General features: G+C 35.3%; 2 protein-coding genes across 9 annotated transcripts in view; one reads left to right on the top strand and one right to left on the bottom strand.

Annotated features, from left to right (window-relative positions):
- LOC109086572 (cytospin-B-like) overlaps window positions 1-14,427 on the bottom strand; it is a 107,926-nt gene that overhangs the window by 26,871 nt on the left and 66,628 nt on the right. For all 4 annotated transcript variants that reach the window (XM_042756826.1, XM_042756827.1, XM_042756828.1 and 1 more), the window contains 8 exons: window positions 12,724-12,931; window positions 11,800-11,873; window positions 11,276-11,451; window positions 5,871-6,055; window positions 4,095-4,195; window positions 3,940-4,012; window positions 2,825-2,957; window positions 1,553-1,655 (listed from right to left, as the gene is read on the bottom strand). In XM_042756826.1, the coding sequence (XP_042612760.1) occupies window positions 1,553-1,655; window positions 2,825-2,957; window positions 3,940-4,012; window positions 4,095-4,195; window positions 5,871-6,055; window positions 11,276-11,451; window positions 11,800-11,873; window positions 12,724-12,931 (1,053 nt within the window). The remainder of the gene's footprint in view (window positions 1-1,552; window positions 1,656-2,824; window positions 2,958-3,939; window positions 4,013-4,094; window positions 4,196-5,870; window positions 6,056-11,275; window positions 11,452-11,799; window positions 11,874-12,723; window positions 12,932-14,427) is intronic.
- The window catches only part of zswim7 (zinc finger, SWIM-type containing 7), a 97,932-nt gene that overhangs the window by 69,313 nt on the left and 14,192 nt on the right, over window positions 1-14,427 (top strand). The window lies entirely within an intron of this gene.

The following is a 14,427-nucleotide window of genomic DNA, read 5'->3' as shown; positions in this document are numbered from 1 at the left end:
TTATACACTTAATTTTCTGTAATATTTCGTACATGTTAAAAAACATACTGTAGCTGAAAAACTTTATATTGTGTTTGAAATTTGCTTATTTGTTCCTATTTTTAATTTAAAAAAAAAGTAGCTATATCGAGATATGTATCGTTATCGTGAAATAAAATTTATCATACCTTGAAACAAGATTTTGGTCATATTGCCCACCCCTAAAGCTTATTTTTGTAATATTTTTATCTAAAATTTGTCAGGACATAATGTTTATATACACCATAGTTATCATTGATCAAAAATACAGTAAAATCACTAATATTGTCAATTCTTATTTCAATTTTAAATTTTACATTATAATGTAATTAAAATGTAATTTATTCCTGTGATGACAAAGCTAAATTTTCAGCGTCATTACTCCAGTCTTCAGTCTCATATGATCCTTCAGAAATCATTCTAATATGAAGATCTTGGTGCTCAATATTTCTTCTTATTACCTATGTTGAAAACAGTTGTGCTGCTTAATATTTAAACTGTGATACATTCTTGTCTTTGATGAATAGAAAGTTCAAAAGAACAGCATTTATTGGAAACAGATGTTTTTTTGTAACAATGCAAAAGGCTGTACTGTCACTTTTGAAAAAGTTTATAAAATGAGCTTTTAATTTTTAATGATGGCTGTTGACAAAGAATTCAAATTGGCAAAAATAAATATTTGACTCTTTACATAAGGAAAGATATTTATGATCACACAGCACAGCACCAGCTATTTCTCATTAAAATAAGTATATGTATTTTATGAAACACACACCTTAAAAGTCCTTCAACTGTCTAACACAAAATGATGGTTTGACATACTGGAATAATCCACTAACCATGTTGAGATGTACCACTCACTAATCACTCTCTACTGTATAACTGTTTCCTTATCCCAATCAACTTTAGCATTAAATATAAAAAAAAATCCCCTCAAATCTCCACAGTGATACATTCCTAAAACATACGTACAATAAAGCTCAAAAAAGTGAATCAGACCATGAAAAGAGCACTAACTTCACATTTAAATTAGCACTCACTTTTTTATTTATTAAATAACAAAGAAATCCTAATTTAAAAAGATGCTGTGACCGCAGTCTAGTTAAGAGAGAACATGTGCGTATACTTTGAGGTAAAAGAAAAAGTAGACGAATACGTTTTCTTTTCTGCTAAATTAGTAATGTAGAAACTTAGGGGGGCTTTTGTCTTTTTTACTGAGAGGAAATTGGGGGTGGGATTGGGAAATGGCATGTGCTGGATTCTAACTTGGGCCGCCCACACAGGGGACTTATTTTATGACGTACGGGATAAGCATGTTAAAACAGTATACAGACTTACACACTTTCCATTTCCAGTTCTGTTTGGTGACCCTAGTGGTGCAGAAATTACACATTTCACTTTTTAAGACGTCAATTCCTTTCACTCTACATTCCTTTGGCAATGTTGTTTTTAAACAGTCAAGCCAATAAAACTTGCCTGAAAGTCGAGAGAGAGGGACAGGGTGAGATAGCAGGTCAGGGCCTGTGCTCCTTACCGGATAGCCCTCTGTTTTCTTCTGGCACCACTTCAGTAGAGCGTTCCTCTTAGATCCACCGTACTCCTGCGCCAGGGCAGACAGAGGGTCTGTTCTTTCCACACTAGCATCAGGGGACACACACATACACACACACGGTCACTAACACTGCATCTGGACATGTGTGTGAGATCTCAAGGGGTTTGTTACTAGATCTGAGATTCATTTAGAGTGTGTGACATGCACTTGTAACATTTAGTTCGTTCCTAAATGCGATAGTGCTGAAAGAGACAAATGTATTTGCGTACAACTGTGTGCCGAGGCAAACTCTGAAAATCTGCACAAAATAAATACTGTATTTTGGATAAATAACGTAAAGATAGATTGTGTGTGACTTTGACGGGTTAAGTGTTTAGCCACTGCTAAAATCCTCACACACATGGGAGAGTGCATCAGTACATCAGGGACGTCGCTCTGAGAGAGACACAGCATGAATGCTAATCAGAGTGCCTTGTTGTGTGTTCATGGGAAGATTAGATGTCTCTGTGGTCATTGCACTGGAAGTCAGAACACTGTATGCATCATTGTTTTATCACCTTTCACATTGATATAGAAAACAGTTCTTTTAAATTGTAATAATATTACACAATATTACAGTTTTTTTACTGTATGTTTGATCAATGAATGCAGAATTGGTGAGCAAAAGCTATTCATAAAATGTATTAAAAAAAATTCAAATAAGATTTAAAAAAATGAAACTTTTGAATGGTAGTGTAGATAAAGGCAATTCTGTAATTCTTAATAATAATGAAAAAGACAGCAAATAGTGTCTGTGTTCTTTCTGTATGAAATGTAAAAATTGTTTAAAAAATTTTACATTTAAAAATTGTGAAAAGTTTAAATGATATGTTACAGGACCATGACAACTTTATATATTCATATACTTTTTAAACTAAAATATTAGAAAATCTTTAAAAAAAAAATCCATCAACACATTACTTCTCAACAGTGTTTTTAAAGCAGGGCAAAGAAAGGGAATGACTAACGTACTCTACTAAATCCTTTTTTCTTTCTATCAGTTTGTGCCAAGTATGATTCTGTTCAAAGAGTGAATCACCAAAGACACTTGCGTAACTCGAGGCATTGTTTCTAAGCAGGACAGTCATCTGATTAGCCCTATGTCTCAACTTCATTCACATATTGTTAGCAGAGAAAGGTAGCTGTGTGTCTTTCTGTTATTTTAGTGCCCCTAGTGAGGAAGACGTTCACTGCATCTGTGGTTTTGAAGCTTACTTGAGCTTGCTGTGGGCTCTGTTGTAAGTAAAAGAGGATGGGTGGCCATTGAAGTGAAGTGGAGTTTTAATCACAGACTCGAGGGATGGACTCTTCCTCATAAGAGACGAGGGTTTCAGTTCGACACATGACCCTGAGAAAGACAGAACCACACACACACAGGGAAAATTTAATATTGTGTCCCATTATTGCCACATTTCTGGGGAATATCCTCTCTAAGCACATAATAAAATCCACTAAGAGAAGTCTAATGACACACTATTTATTTAAATTAAGATAATTGATACTACACATTACAAAGCAAACCACCTTCTGAAGAAATAGTACACCAAAATAATACATGACTTATGACCAAAATAATAAGGTTTGGGGTCAGTACTATTTTTTTTTCTTTTATTCTGCAAGGATGCATTAAATATATGGAAAAGGGACAGTTTTACAAAATAAAATTCAAATAAATGTTGTTCTTTTCAACTTTCTATTCATCAAATAATCCTTAAAAAAAAAAAAAAAAAAAACACGGTTTCCAAAGAAATCCTAAGCAGCCCAACCACTTTCAGCTGTGATATTAATAAGAAATGTTTCATGAGCAGTAAATCAGCATATTAGAATGATTTCTGAAGGATCATGTGATGTGACACTAAAGACTGGAGTAGTGACTGCTTTAATTGTAATAATATTTCATACTATTACTGTTTTTACAGTGTTCAGATCAAATAAATGCAGCCTTTGTAAGACTTAAAAGAGACTTAAAAAATAAAAAAAGATTTTACTGACCCTAAACGTTTGAATGGTAAATATTACTATTACTATTATTATAATTATTATTGGAAAAGAGTAAGTAGAAGTCAATTGCGTATTCCGAAGAGTTTAAAAACAAGTGTGAAGATCATATTTTAAAGCATGAATATTCATACAGAAGTGTAAAGTTGTTGAAATTATTCAACTATTAACAGAATTTCAAAATTTGTGTGTTAAGAAACAACATGTCAAAGATGCTTTGAACAGTTTAACTTGTCCTTTAAATGTAAATGTTTCTCTGCAGTATGGATGTTTAAGGATAACTGAAGTGTCGTTTGAAGGATGCTCCTCAATTTCATGTCACTATGAAGTACCATTGTGGGGGAAATCTCCAAAGGCGATTTTTCTCTCAAGGGTCTTTGACAGCGGCTTGATTCCAGAGTGTCTCTAGAAACATAAAACCCATGTCAGTGAGAGCATGGTCCATGCTCTAGTATAAATGTGTGGTGATTTGTGAGATTTGTTGTACTTGAATGGGTGAGACAGCAGCAGCAGGGGCCGTTCGGACTGGGATGCCACTCAGAGGGCTTCTGGGAGATGTATGCATCTGTACTGAGCTGCTGGGTCCATCTAGCAAAATACAGTGAAACACTTAAAAATCGCCATAGAAAATCCTATTTCCTGCCACACAGATAACATAAAAAAAAAAAAAAAATCTGAATGGATAGTTCACCCAAAAATAAAAAAAAACATTATTTACCCTCCCTCATGTCGCTCCAAACCTGTACGACTTTTGCAACACAAAAGAAGGTATTTCGAAGAATGCTGGTATCTAAAGTAATAAGGTTTGTTGATAGATACAATGTGTGGAAAGACTAAAACCTGATTATCTGTTCAAAATTCACTGTAAACCATGGCTTTACAGGGCTTACTGCTTTTATAAAATGTGCTTATGCCACCCAGTCAAAATTGTCAACAAAATCTGACATTTTGAAAACAGTGGTGTAGTAATACTGATGTATTAAGGTGTACAGTATGTTTCTGGAGTAATTTACACCAGCTTTGAATGTGGCTAAACCAATCATAATCAAGGACTGGAACTATCCATTTATAACAGTTATAGCAGTTTTGGTGACCACTGACTTTCATTGTATGGACAAAAAAATAAAAAATCTTTTGTTTTCCAAAGAAGAAAGTTAGTCATATGCTTATAAAAATTACATTAGGGTAAATTAGGGAGTAAATGAAGACAGAATTTCAATATTTTGGGTGAATTATGACTTGAAGGTCATTTACACTGGAAGTAGGATATAATACGCAAGTCAAGAGGATAAGGCATAATATCATAATATCCATTCAATATAGTTTTTTACTTTCCCATCCTTGAAAAACAGCATGCAAAGGTTCACAAATCAATCTGTAACCAAAATTTGTCATTCAAACTCTTAAGGTCATATAAAATGTAAACGTGGGTGGACATATGTTAACATTCATCTGGCTTCTGAAATTTTGTCAGTAAGCTCAAAATGAGCCGTTTTTGCAGTTTAGCTGGTCTTTGGAGCTGGGGAGGAAGTTTGGAGTTTGATTTTATAGTACAATAAACTCTTTTATTTCTTTAGTTCAGAAAAAAATGAGATTTGTTGTAATACAACCCATTTGAGGTAAAGAAATGGTTCATGAGGACCCTTATGAGGACAGTTATATTTTGATGAAGCTGGAATGACTGTCTGACGACGCCACATTAGAGTTTTTGTATTCTGCAGTACATCTGATCAAAATCACAAGCTTTACTAAAGGTTATTAATAATGGGACTCTTTGTCTTATTCTCAGAACATTAAACTACCTCTCCGATCTAACATGACATGTTTTGTGATTAATGAGCAGAAGTCCTGCTGTCTCACCACCCGTAACTTACAGAAGTATCTGTCCAACATAAAGACAGGCGGGAATGATTTGAGAGGTCTGGCTGCTGTAATGAAAGCCAGACTTTCCTGCAGCCGTGTTACTGATAGATTGTGATGGCAGACAGGAGATGTTTAGAGGGAATTACATCATCAGCTCAGATTAAAGAATGGGTTCTGTTAGCATCTGTTTCACCATGATAGCACCATGATCTAAAGATTTAATCACTGCCTAAATATTTTGTCAGCAGTCATTTTACGATCCAAGACATTTTACTCATTAATGTCTCAGATTTTAAAATGAATGTTACATGGAAGAGAAAAGATGTGAAAAAGGGAGAGGACAAGAGTAAGAATGAAGGGAGACTGAGCAGAAAAGCTGCAAGAAAGGTCGTGTCCTCACTCGGCACAGCTGTGTCAAAAGACTTGATGAGAGATTTGACCGTGGCTCCTGGTTCTGAGGACGTGCTGCTTCCACTCCCATTGCCATTGGTTAGGTAACCACCAGTTGCATTCTGGGAAACAGTCATTCGGCACCAGTGAGGACTGACATCTGAGTCAGAGAGACTAACGTCTTCGGTCCATGACCTATCAATCACAGAACACATATACAGATATAGAGAGGCTACGGGGTGTGAGTCTGTTTTACATGAGCACTACATGTGTATGTGATGAATAAACTATTTTACAGGCTTTACGGTAAAAAAACATACAAAAAAAAAACATTAATAAATATACATAAAATATAGACATAATTATACGATTTTTGTTGTATTTTTGTGACTTTACATAAAAAAGTGATATAATACATTTATTAATTAAATCATATTTAATAATAATAATTAATAGTAATTTCAAATCACACCAAAATGACATTCAATACTAATGAATTAGCTAAACCTCACAAAATCATGTTTGGTTCACATCTCACCCCAATAATCAAAAGAGAAAAAAGAGAGATTAAATTTGTTAAAATAAAGCTATAAGTAAATATAAATACAAATATTTTAGGACTACAATTTTTGCATTGTTACTTTTTTTTTCTTCACAATTGAGCACATTTTCTCTTTAAAAGTTCTTATTATCATAATGTGTCATTGTGGCATGTGTAATTGGTATTATTCTCGATTCTCATAAAGAGAAAAAAATTACTGTTATTTTTTATTTTATGAAAATGCTGCAATATAGTGTATTTATTAAAATTTAATATTTTATCAAAATATTGCAATAGAACACAATGCAATAAACTAAAAGCAGGACAAATAATTTGTAAATACAGTTTTTCCATATCGTAGTAATGAGAATGGATTTTTTTTTTTTTTTTTTTTTGCATTATGGTACTGCAAAATGGGCGTAAACATGTTCAGTTAATTTCTTATTTCTATCTTTTGATTTTGGGATAAAACATGATAAGGCACGTCTTTTGACAGGTTTTGTGGGATTCTATAAGTATAATCAATGAATGAATGACAAAATGATGGTTAATTGTTAAATAATCACAATTATTGTCCACAAAAGTTTTTAAAAGAACTACATTAATGGATTAATTAAATCATTTTTAGTACAAGACCATAAAGAGAACATTTCTCATGTTTAAAAAAAAACTCAGTAGACAACATACAACTGGTATATTAGAGCTAAATGTTCACACATCACACAGTGTGCAGTGTTTGAACACATTTAATTGAAGTTTTAATACCTTTAACACAGTTTTAATGCAGACATTTCCTTTTGTACAAAAAAGGTTCAATATGCATAAAATATGCATGATTTAAAATTGCTAAATATTAGCAAGAACTTTTAAAATACAGTTCTAGTGATGCCTCTGTTCAGGATAAAACCCCAAACTATCTGTATCATCTCTTTACTGTAGATGGATGTCTACAAACATGCCAAAGTGAAAAATTAGAAGCAGCCTTAAAAACACAAGAGACGTAACATGCTGGAATAATATGATTTATTGACAACCGTCATTGCAGTCACATGAAAACAGTATATATGTTACATTTGCACATTCACTGAATCGTAACAGAAACTGCATCATTTAAAGGCAGAGAAGGTGGGAAACTACTGAACATGCAATCATATTTTTGCACAGTCATGTCCAGAACTGTTAATACAGCATGTAATATAATTTCTGATAAACTGCATCTAGATGAATATGTTCCTGTGAGATATACAACCTGAGATTTGACAAAACGGCAGTAGAGAACCTGACCTCCAAGTCTTTAAAAGGCTCGAAGATGATTTTGAACACTTCATACTTCAGAGTCATGTCTCATTCGCATTCATAATATCATGTGATATTCACATTCATTGAGAAATTTCAAAGTGAAATTGGCCACAGATGATTAAACAATGCAAATAGGGATGTGGGGTGGAGTGGAAAGCTTCACACACGAGGAACACAAACAGCAGTGCTTAGCTAAGTTGTTTACTTTGATTGTGAGGTAAAGCACGTTTCTCAAAAGCTCGACTGATTTCTTATCACTGCTTCTAGTAATGCAACAGAAACGACACAGGGACGATACAACCACCTTTACCCTACACCAAATGTAATCCAATATAAGTTCATTGGTTAGTGCTTGAGTAGATCAAATGAAAACATTGAAAAGTCAGTGGTTTGTGACTATAAGAATCTCTCTGTGTTTAAAGACTATAACAAGCTTGATATGTTGGAGTGTTGATAGAAATTGTTTGTCCGCCATCTAGTGTTTGACTTGCACACAGCACTCAGAAACCAAAATTTCATCATTCGAAAAGTGGCACATGAAAATTCCCAATGTTTTCATGTAACTCAAATAGATGTATCTGCTACGCCTAATGTCTAAACACAGAAAATATGAAAGAAATGACCTGGAATAGAGGCAATTAAATGGTTTACCCTGGTTAATTACATTTGCCTCAATCTAGTTCAAGTTAGGATTATTTTAGGCAGAAACAGCTCTTTGGCTGCTGTCGAAATACAAACCATTAAAACAAAATTAAAAAGTGCTGGTAAAGTATTAAAGGTCCATAAATGTTGGCTTCATTCCTAAGGCAGCACAATACAAAGCTATTTTTGTACTTTAAAAAGACAGTGCCCAGTCAGGGATACAATAAATTAATGTTACAGATACATCCTTACACAATTTGGTCACTTTTTCTTCCAACTATCCCCAACATTTAAGTTGGCCCTGCTTAAAGTTGTAACAACACAAGCCTAAAGCAGGATCACAGGATCAAACACACTTCAAATAGTGCAGGTACTGTTTGCTTTAGAACAAATACAAATTTCTCCTCTGAGCAGCTGTGGAAACAGCATACGTATAGCATACAGCATATGTTTTGTGATTTTTTTTTTTTCTTTCCATCAAAAATTCAGAATTTGTTTCCACTTTCTCTTCAGGATTAATACTGACACACAGATAACTCTGTATTAGAATACTGCAGACCAGTCATCAGTTTTAACCCATCTATCGCCCCTCAACTGCAGTCTTGGAGGCCTCAAATGCAGGTCCAGTGGTGATCCTGAAAGAAACAGAGAAAACAAAGGTATATTTAAGGTTCAAAATGAAGGTTCGGAATGAAGATCTATTAAAAATACTTGCTAAATTGAGTTTATTAGGATGAAAGCTTCAGAATGACTCATTGAGATGAGCAGCATCACCAGTAAATCGAGCGGCATTTATAAAACAAATGTTTTCATCATGGCAGCAAATGCTCATTCGTCATCATCAACCTTCATGCATCGCTCTGGAAATCAATAAAACATCTGATATTTTTCATTGGCAGATTTTTAAGCAGGTCTGATGACTGAAGGAAGAAAACCTTCAAATGGTTCCAGCAACCTGAGATGTTTGTTTCACAACCTGTGCGCAAAAATCATAGCAGACAGCAGATGTCGCCACATACAACATTTTCAAGGGCAAGAATGTAAGGAAGAAAAGACAATTTGCAAGCAGAGCAGCCCCAGCCCCATTTGGATAATTAGCACAGCCAATCAGATAGTAGTATTGCTCAAAGCAGTGGGTGGGTAGCTAAGGCAAGGAAAACAGGCTCTTGAGGACACAAGCTCTTGAACATCCTCAGTGATTAAATCACTGACCATCAATAAGCATTCATACTAGCATTCTGTATGAGTGCTGGGCTGGTGCTAGCAGTGCACTCACCTGGGTCAGAGGGAAATCCTTTAGAGAGCAATCTCAGGGAGCATCTGAGGGAGGGGGAGATCGACGCACACTGGCTGTCCGTTTGAACGGAGGGGAAGAGTTTTTAAAGATCTACAGTAGCAACTCCAACGCACTATTTATAAAAGCGCTGTTTTATTAAGCCGGTCTCAAAATAAATAATCGGGTATTCAATACATGCACTTGGGCTCATAATCTTATTGGACTCCTATAATGAAGCGCACATGATAATGGGAGAAAATGTTGCTAGTGCTCTGCAGACAGATGCCAAATATTCTACGAAGCTAGCACAAAAAACAGACATGAACACCAACGCATTAATGCCAGCCCAACACCAAAGAGTAAACACTATTTGACACAGGTAAAGATGTTGCTGGGGACATTCATTTTCCTCAAACTGTTTGTACAGTGTGTCAGATGTTGTTCTTGGTGGATGAATTGTCTCAATTTCCACATAAAATAGTTAATTATTTCGTTATCAGTTCAAGCTCAGTTCATCTGAATATATGAGTGTTTAAAATTGTAAAGATATGACAGGTATATTTGTGTTAAAAGTAAAGCAGTGGGAATCAGTTGCTGTATAAGAAACATGAAAAAAAAATTTATTCAGTGTTCATGACTTCCCACACTTTGTGTGTACGTGCTTTGGTGGCTGGTTGACAAAATAAAAATGCGGTTTAATTGAGCAGTTGAACAAACTAACTACCATTTACAGTGTTGTTATTGTTAACTAAACTATTAAAATTGTTTTCATTGAATGAAATAAAGCTTAAATAAAATAAAATAAAAATTAGGAATTTCCTAAGGTTTTTTTTTTAACTGAAATAAAAAAAAGTTGAAGTACTAAAATTACTCAAACTAAAACTCAAATAAAAGCAGTGCTATATATTTAATATTTCATATAGTATACATTTAATATGTATAATATTTTTTTAAAACGACAAAAGCACATTCAAAATTGAAATGAAAACATATGAATGAATAAATGAAAACACAAGCAAATTCAAAATATGAATAAATACTACAACAGAATACAAATAATATTAATATAACCCTGATCATTTATAAATGTCCAACTTTTTAACTTATGATTCAATTTCTTATAAGAAATAATCAAGCAAATATTTGATGAAGTCTAAAGTTCACTTGAGCTTGTCTTTTATCTTTTTTTGTCTTTTAAGGTACTTTTTCCTCAGGAGTTAAAAGGAATATCTACCGACTAAGCAGCAAAGCAGCTGCCTTTGGTTTTGAACACAGTAGGTGAGTTTTTTTGGGGCCATATCACAGTTTGCAGCTACTATACCCAAAAAAACAAAAACAAATGCAAGAGAGTGTGTAAAAGCAGTGGAGTGAGAGTAATTTTGCATGACTAATGATTTGACTGTTCATTGGTAAAGTTTACTGCATCGTTTAAAATGTCAGACATGAATTTCAGACACTTGAAATGTCAAAATCCCACTTTTAACTTATCATAATATTGTAAAATAGTGTAACTTTGGGATGTAGTGAACTATACCAGTGAACTCAGACAGCGGCTGTCAGAGATTGTGATTTGAATAGAGATGTGGGTTGTTAGAGTTGAGAGCCCAAATGGATAGCAGAGGAGAGGCCAGTGTTGAGTTTATAAGTGACTGTGTACCTGGCGCCCTGGATCTGCTCCAACTCTGAAGCCAGTCTTGCGCTGTGCTCCTGCTCCTCCTGCAGACGTCTGTGCAGCGTGCGCAGCTCCTGCTGAGCTTCCACCTTTATATCATTGGCGACCACAACTGCTGTCTGGAGGTCAGCCTGGAAACGGCGCCACTCCTCTGTCTCATCCTGAAAGTCCGCACACAAACACACACACACACATTCAGTTTTAGTCACGTGGAGCGGAAGTGTTTTGGCCTTCTTGTGAGCTCATGGGGCTGGTTATGGAAATGTCATTTTCAGTCTCTGTGACTGATGGCCACTGACATGGTAGACTGCAATCCTGCTTGCATCTGCAGCTCAAAGCGTGCTCTAATGAAGACCGTTGTGGTCTCATACACATGGCACTGTTCTGCACAGATGGAAGATATTCTTCCTGAATTATACAAACTGACATCCACTGTCAAACATGCATGGTTATGCTGTAGTTCATTACAAAATGAAGAAAGTACAAGAAAAACAGAGAAACAATTCCACCTTCATCTGTTTATTCATGGCCTTAATCTGCTTCTCCAGCTCAGCCTTGTTTTCTTCCAGCCTCTTGATCTGATCTGAAAAATAAGGACAAAATTACACAAAAATTATATATACACTACCAATTCAAAAGTGGGGCGTCAATGAGATTATTAATTTAACAATATTGTTTTTATCAAATAAATGCAGTCTTGATGAGCATATAAGACTTCTTTTAAAAACGTCAGAAAATGTTAACAACTTGTATTCAAGCTGTACTGTAACACATAAAGTAAATGTATATAAATACGTGAAAATTAAGCCTACAATGACAATTAAAGACATTTCCCCCCCAAAATCCTCATAACAGTGATATATCCAGACATTTTATTTTTATGTTTTACTTTTTAATTATTTTTACAATTTTACTTTCTTTTGAATTTGGGGTAAACTATGACCTGGACAAGTTCTTGAAAATGAGGACTAAAAGCCATGAAGAGTTCTGAAATATAAATTCTGTTTAGTTTATATAAATAAAGGTCATTAAAAGGGGCTATTTCACTGCAGCTGGACAGACACAGGCTGAGCTGCAATAAAACTATAATCTGCACCATGAAATTTCCTCCTCCTGCTTAAAGAGCAAAAAAGAGAGGAACACAGACAAGCTCACAGTGCATATGAATCCTGCATGATGCAGTTTGGCAAAGATTTAAGCTGGAGAGATCTAAGTACTAAACAGCTCAGTATCTCAATCCATCCAGGCTGCCAGAACCAATCAATGTGTTTCATTAATTACACCAGACTCCAGCCAGTGTGTGTGCATGATTCTGCCAGATGATGCAGTATATTTAGCATTGGCTGAGTGTGAGCAGTTAAACATTCACAGCATGGGGCATGACTGTTTGGCAAAGTGGTGTACTGAGAACCAGAGACAGATAATAGTCATACTCTCCAGGTCCAGGATGGTCTGGTTGGTGTGCAATCTAACTGCCCGTTGCTGCTCCACCTGGTCCTCCAACTCAAAGATGGTCTCTTTCAGGTCCTTGATCTGGTTCTCAGCATCGCTGTTCTTCTCCTCTAAAGCAAGCATGTTGGCTTTATGATCTTGTTCCTGCTTCTCCACCCTCTCCAGCAGCTGCTGCCTGTCTGCCTCCACCTGTACATACAGACACACACATTTAAAACACAGTAGTGCAGCTATTCAGGGAGCATCTCTCTTATTTAATAAGGCCCTTCAACTACAGCGTTAACTGGCAAGTCCTGCACACTGACTGCAATCCACAGCCTTAGACTAACAAATTATTAGGTTATTGGCAAAACCTAATAACCAACCAAATCATTTTTTACAACACTTGATACTGATTTGAGGAAATAAAAACAAGATCATCAGAGCTAAGGGTTTACTTGATCATTACTGCCCATCCCAGACCAACACAATTCACATTTTCTATTGTATTTGACCAAATACCCACTTGATTTGTAGGCATTTTCATGCCATAGTAAGATCCATACGAACACATAAATTAAATGAAAAAACAGGACGTCTGGTTGGTTTATCTAGGTTAGAAGTCATTAAGATTTAATTTTTTTTTTAAATAAATTAATATAAAACAAAAGATGTAGCAGTAGTAGTAAACTAAACTTAACATCGGAAATCACTCTTGTTGCGGTATAGGCCAGGTCATAATTCACTTGACAGCCGGAGAAGCCTATACAGAACAGTACAGCGGCTGAGTCACACACACTTCTTTCTTCAGAGCCTTGTGAACAGAGACATGCTCACTGAGTGTGCGCTAATACGAGTATGGCATCTTAAAGCTCTGTCCAATGGCAACTCCCTGGATGACATCTGGACTGAGGGTGTATGCTGAAGCCAAAAGGCTTGGCTCACACAAAGCAGTTAAGTCAGAGAGAGAATTAAAGTTAATTTTGCATTTGGAGGTGCACTGGGTTCATGTGACAACCATGAGGTGCCAGTGATGTTCATGTTCTTGTGGGTTTATAATGGTCCTTTCTGTGTATAATTGTATTTTAAAGGATGAGGTATGCCTCTAAACATTTACAAGTGTGAACTAGGCAGCTACAAAAGTTTGTCTTTAGTTTCATTGTTTATGTAGGTTCCTCTCTAATTTTCTGGTGATCTAATGAAACTTCAGTATATGTGACTGCATTGCATGTATATGTGATTGCATAGGTTACATGCAGTCATTTTTTGACATTAAGAGAGAAATAGTGAGCGGACAGAGCTTTGTAGAACCCAGAGAGCGTATTAGGCAACAAAGTTGTTTACCCAAGTTGTCCTTTTAAAATTGTACCTCATAAATGTTCCCAAAGGGTACATAATACAATGTCTTGAAGGACTAAGGTCTATAAAGATTTCTGCATATCCCAAGACAGAACTCCAAAAATCTATCATCGCAAAAATAGGACACTCTCAAGAACCTAACAAAGTATGACAAATATGAGTCACGTCTGAATTGGCACTAAAAACCTCTGAGGTGATCATAATACAAGCCAGATGGACCAGAGAATTAATCCATTTCCAACACCAAGACTATTTTCACTACATTATTAACCTAAGGTTTATAAAGCACCTTAAAATGATATAAAACTGTTTGCATTTCTAGTTTAAGAAAAAAAAAGATTGTGTGA

The sequence above is a fragment of the Cyprinus carpio genome, chromosome A5, assembly GCF_018340385.1.
Source record: "Cyprinus carpio isolate SPL01 chromosome A5, ASM1834038v1, whole genome shotgun sequence".
Classification (NCBI taxonomy): domain Eukaryota; kingdom Metazoa; phylum Chordata; class Actinopteri; order Cypriniformes; family Cyprinidae; genus Cyprinus; species Cyprinus carpio.
Note: the sequence above shows the minus strand (reverse complement) of the source record. Positions and strands in the feature narration are given on the sequence as shown.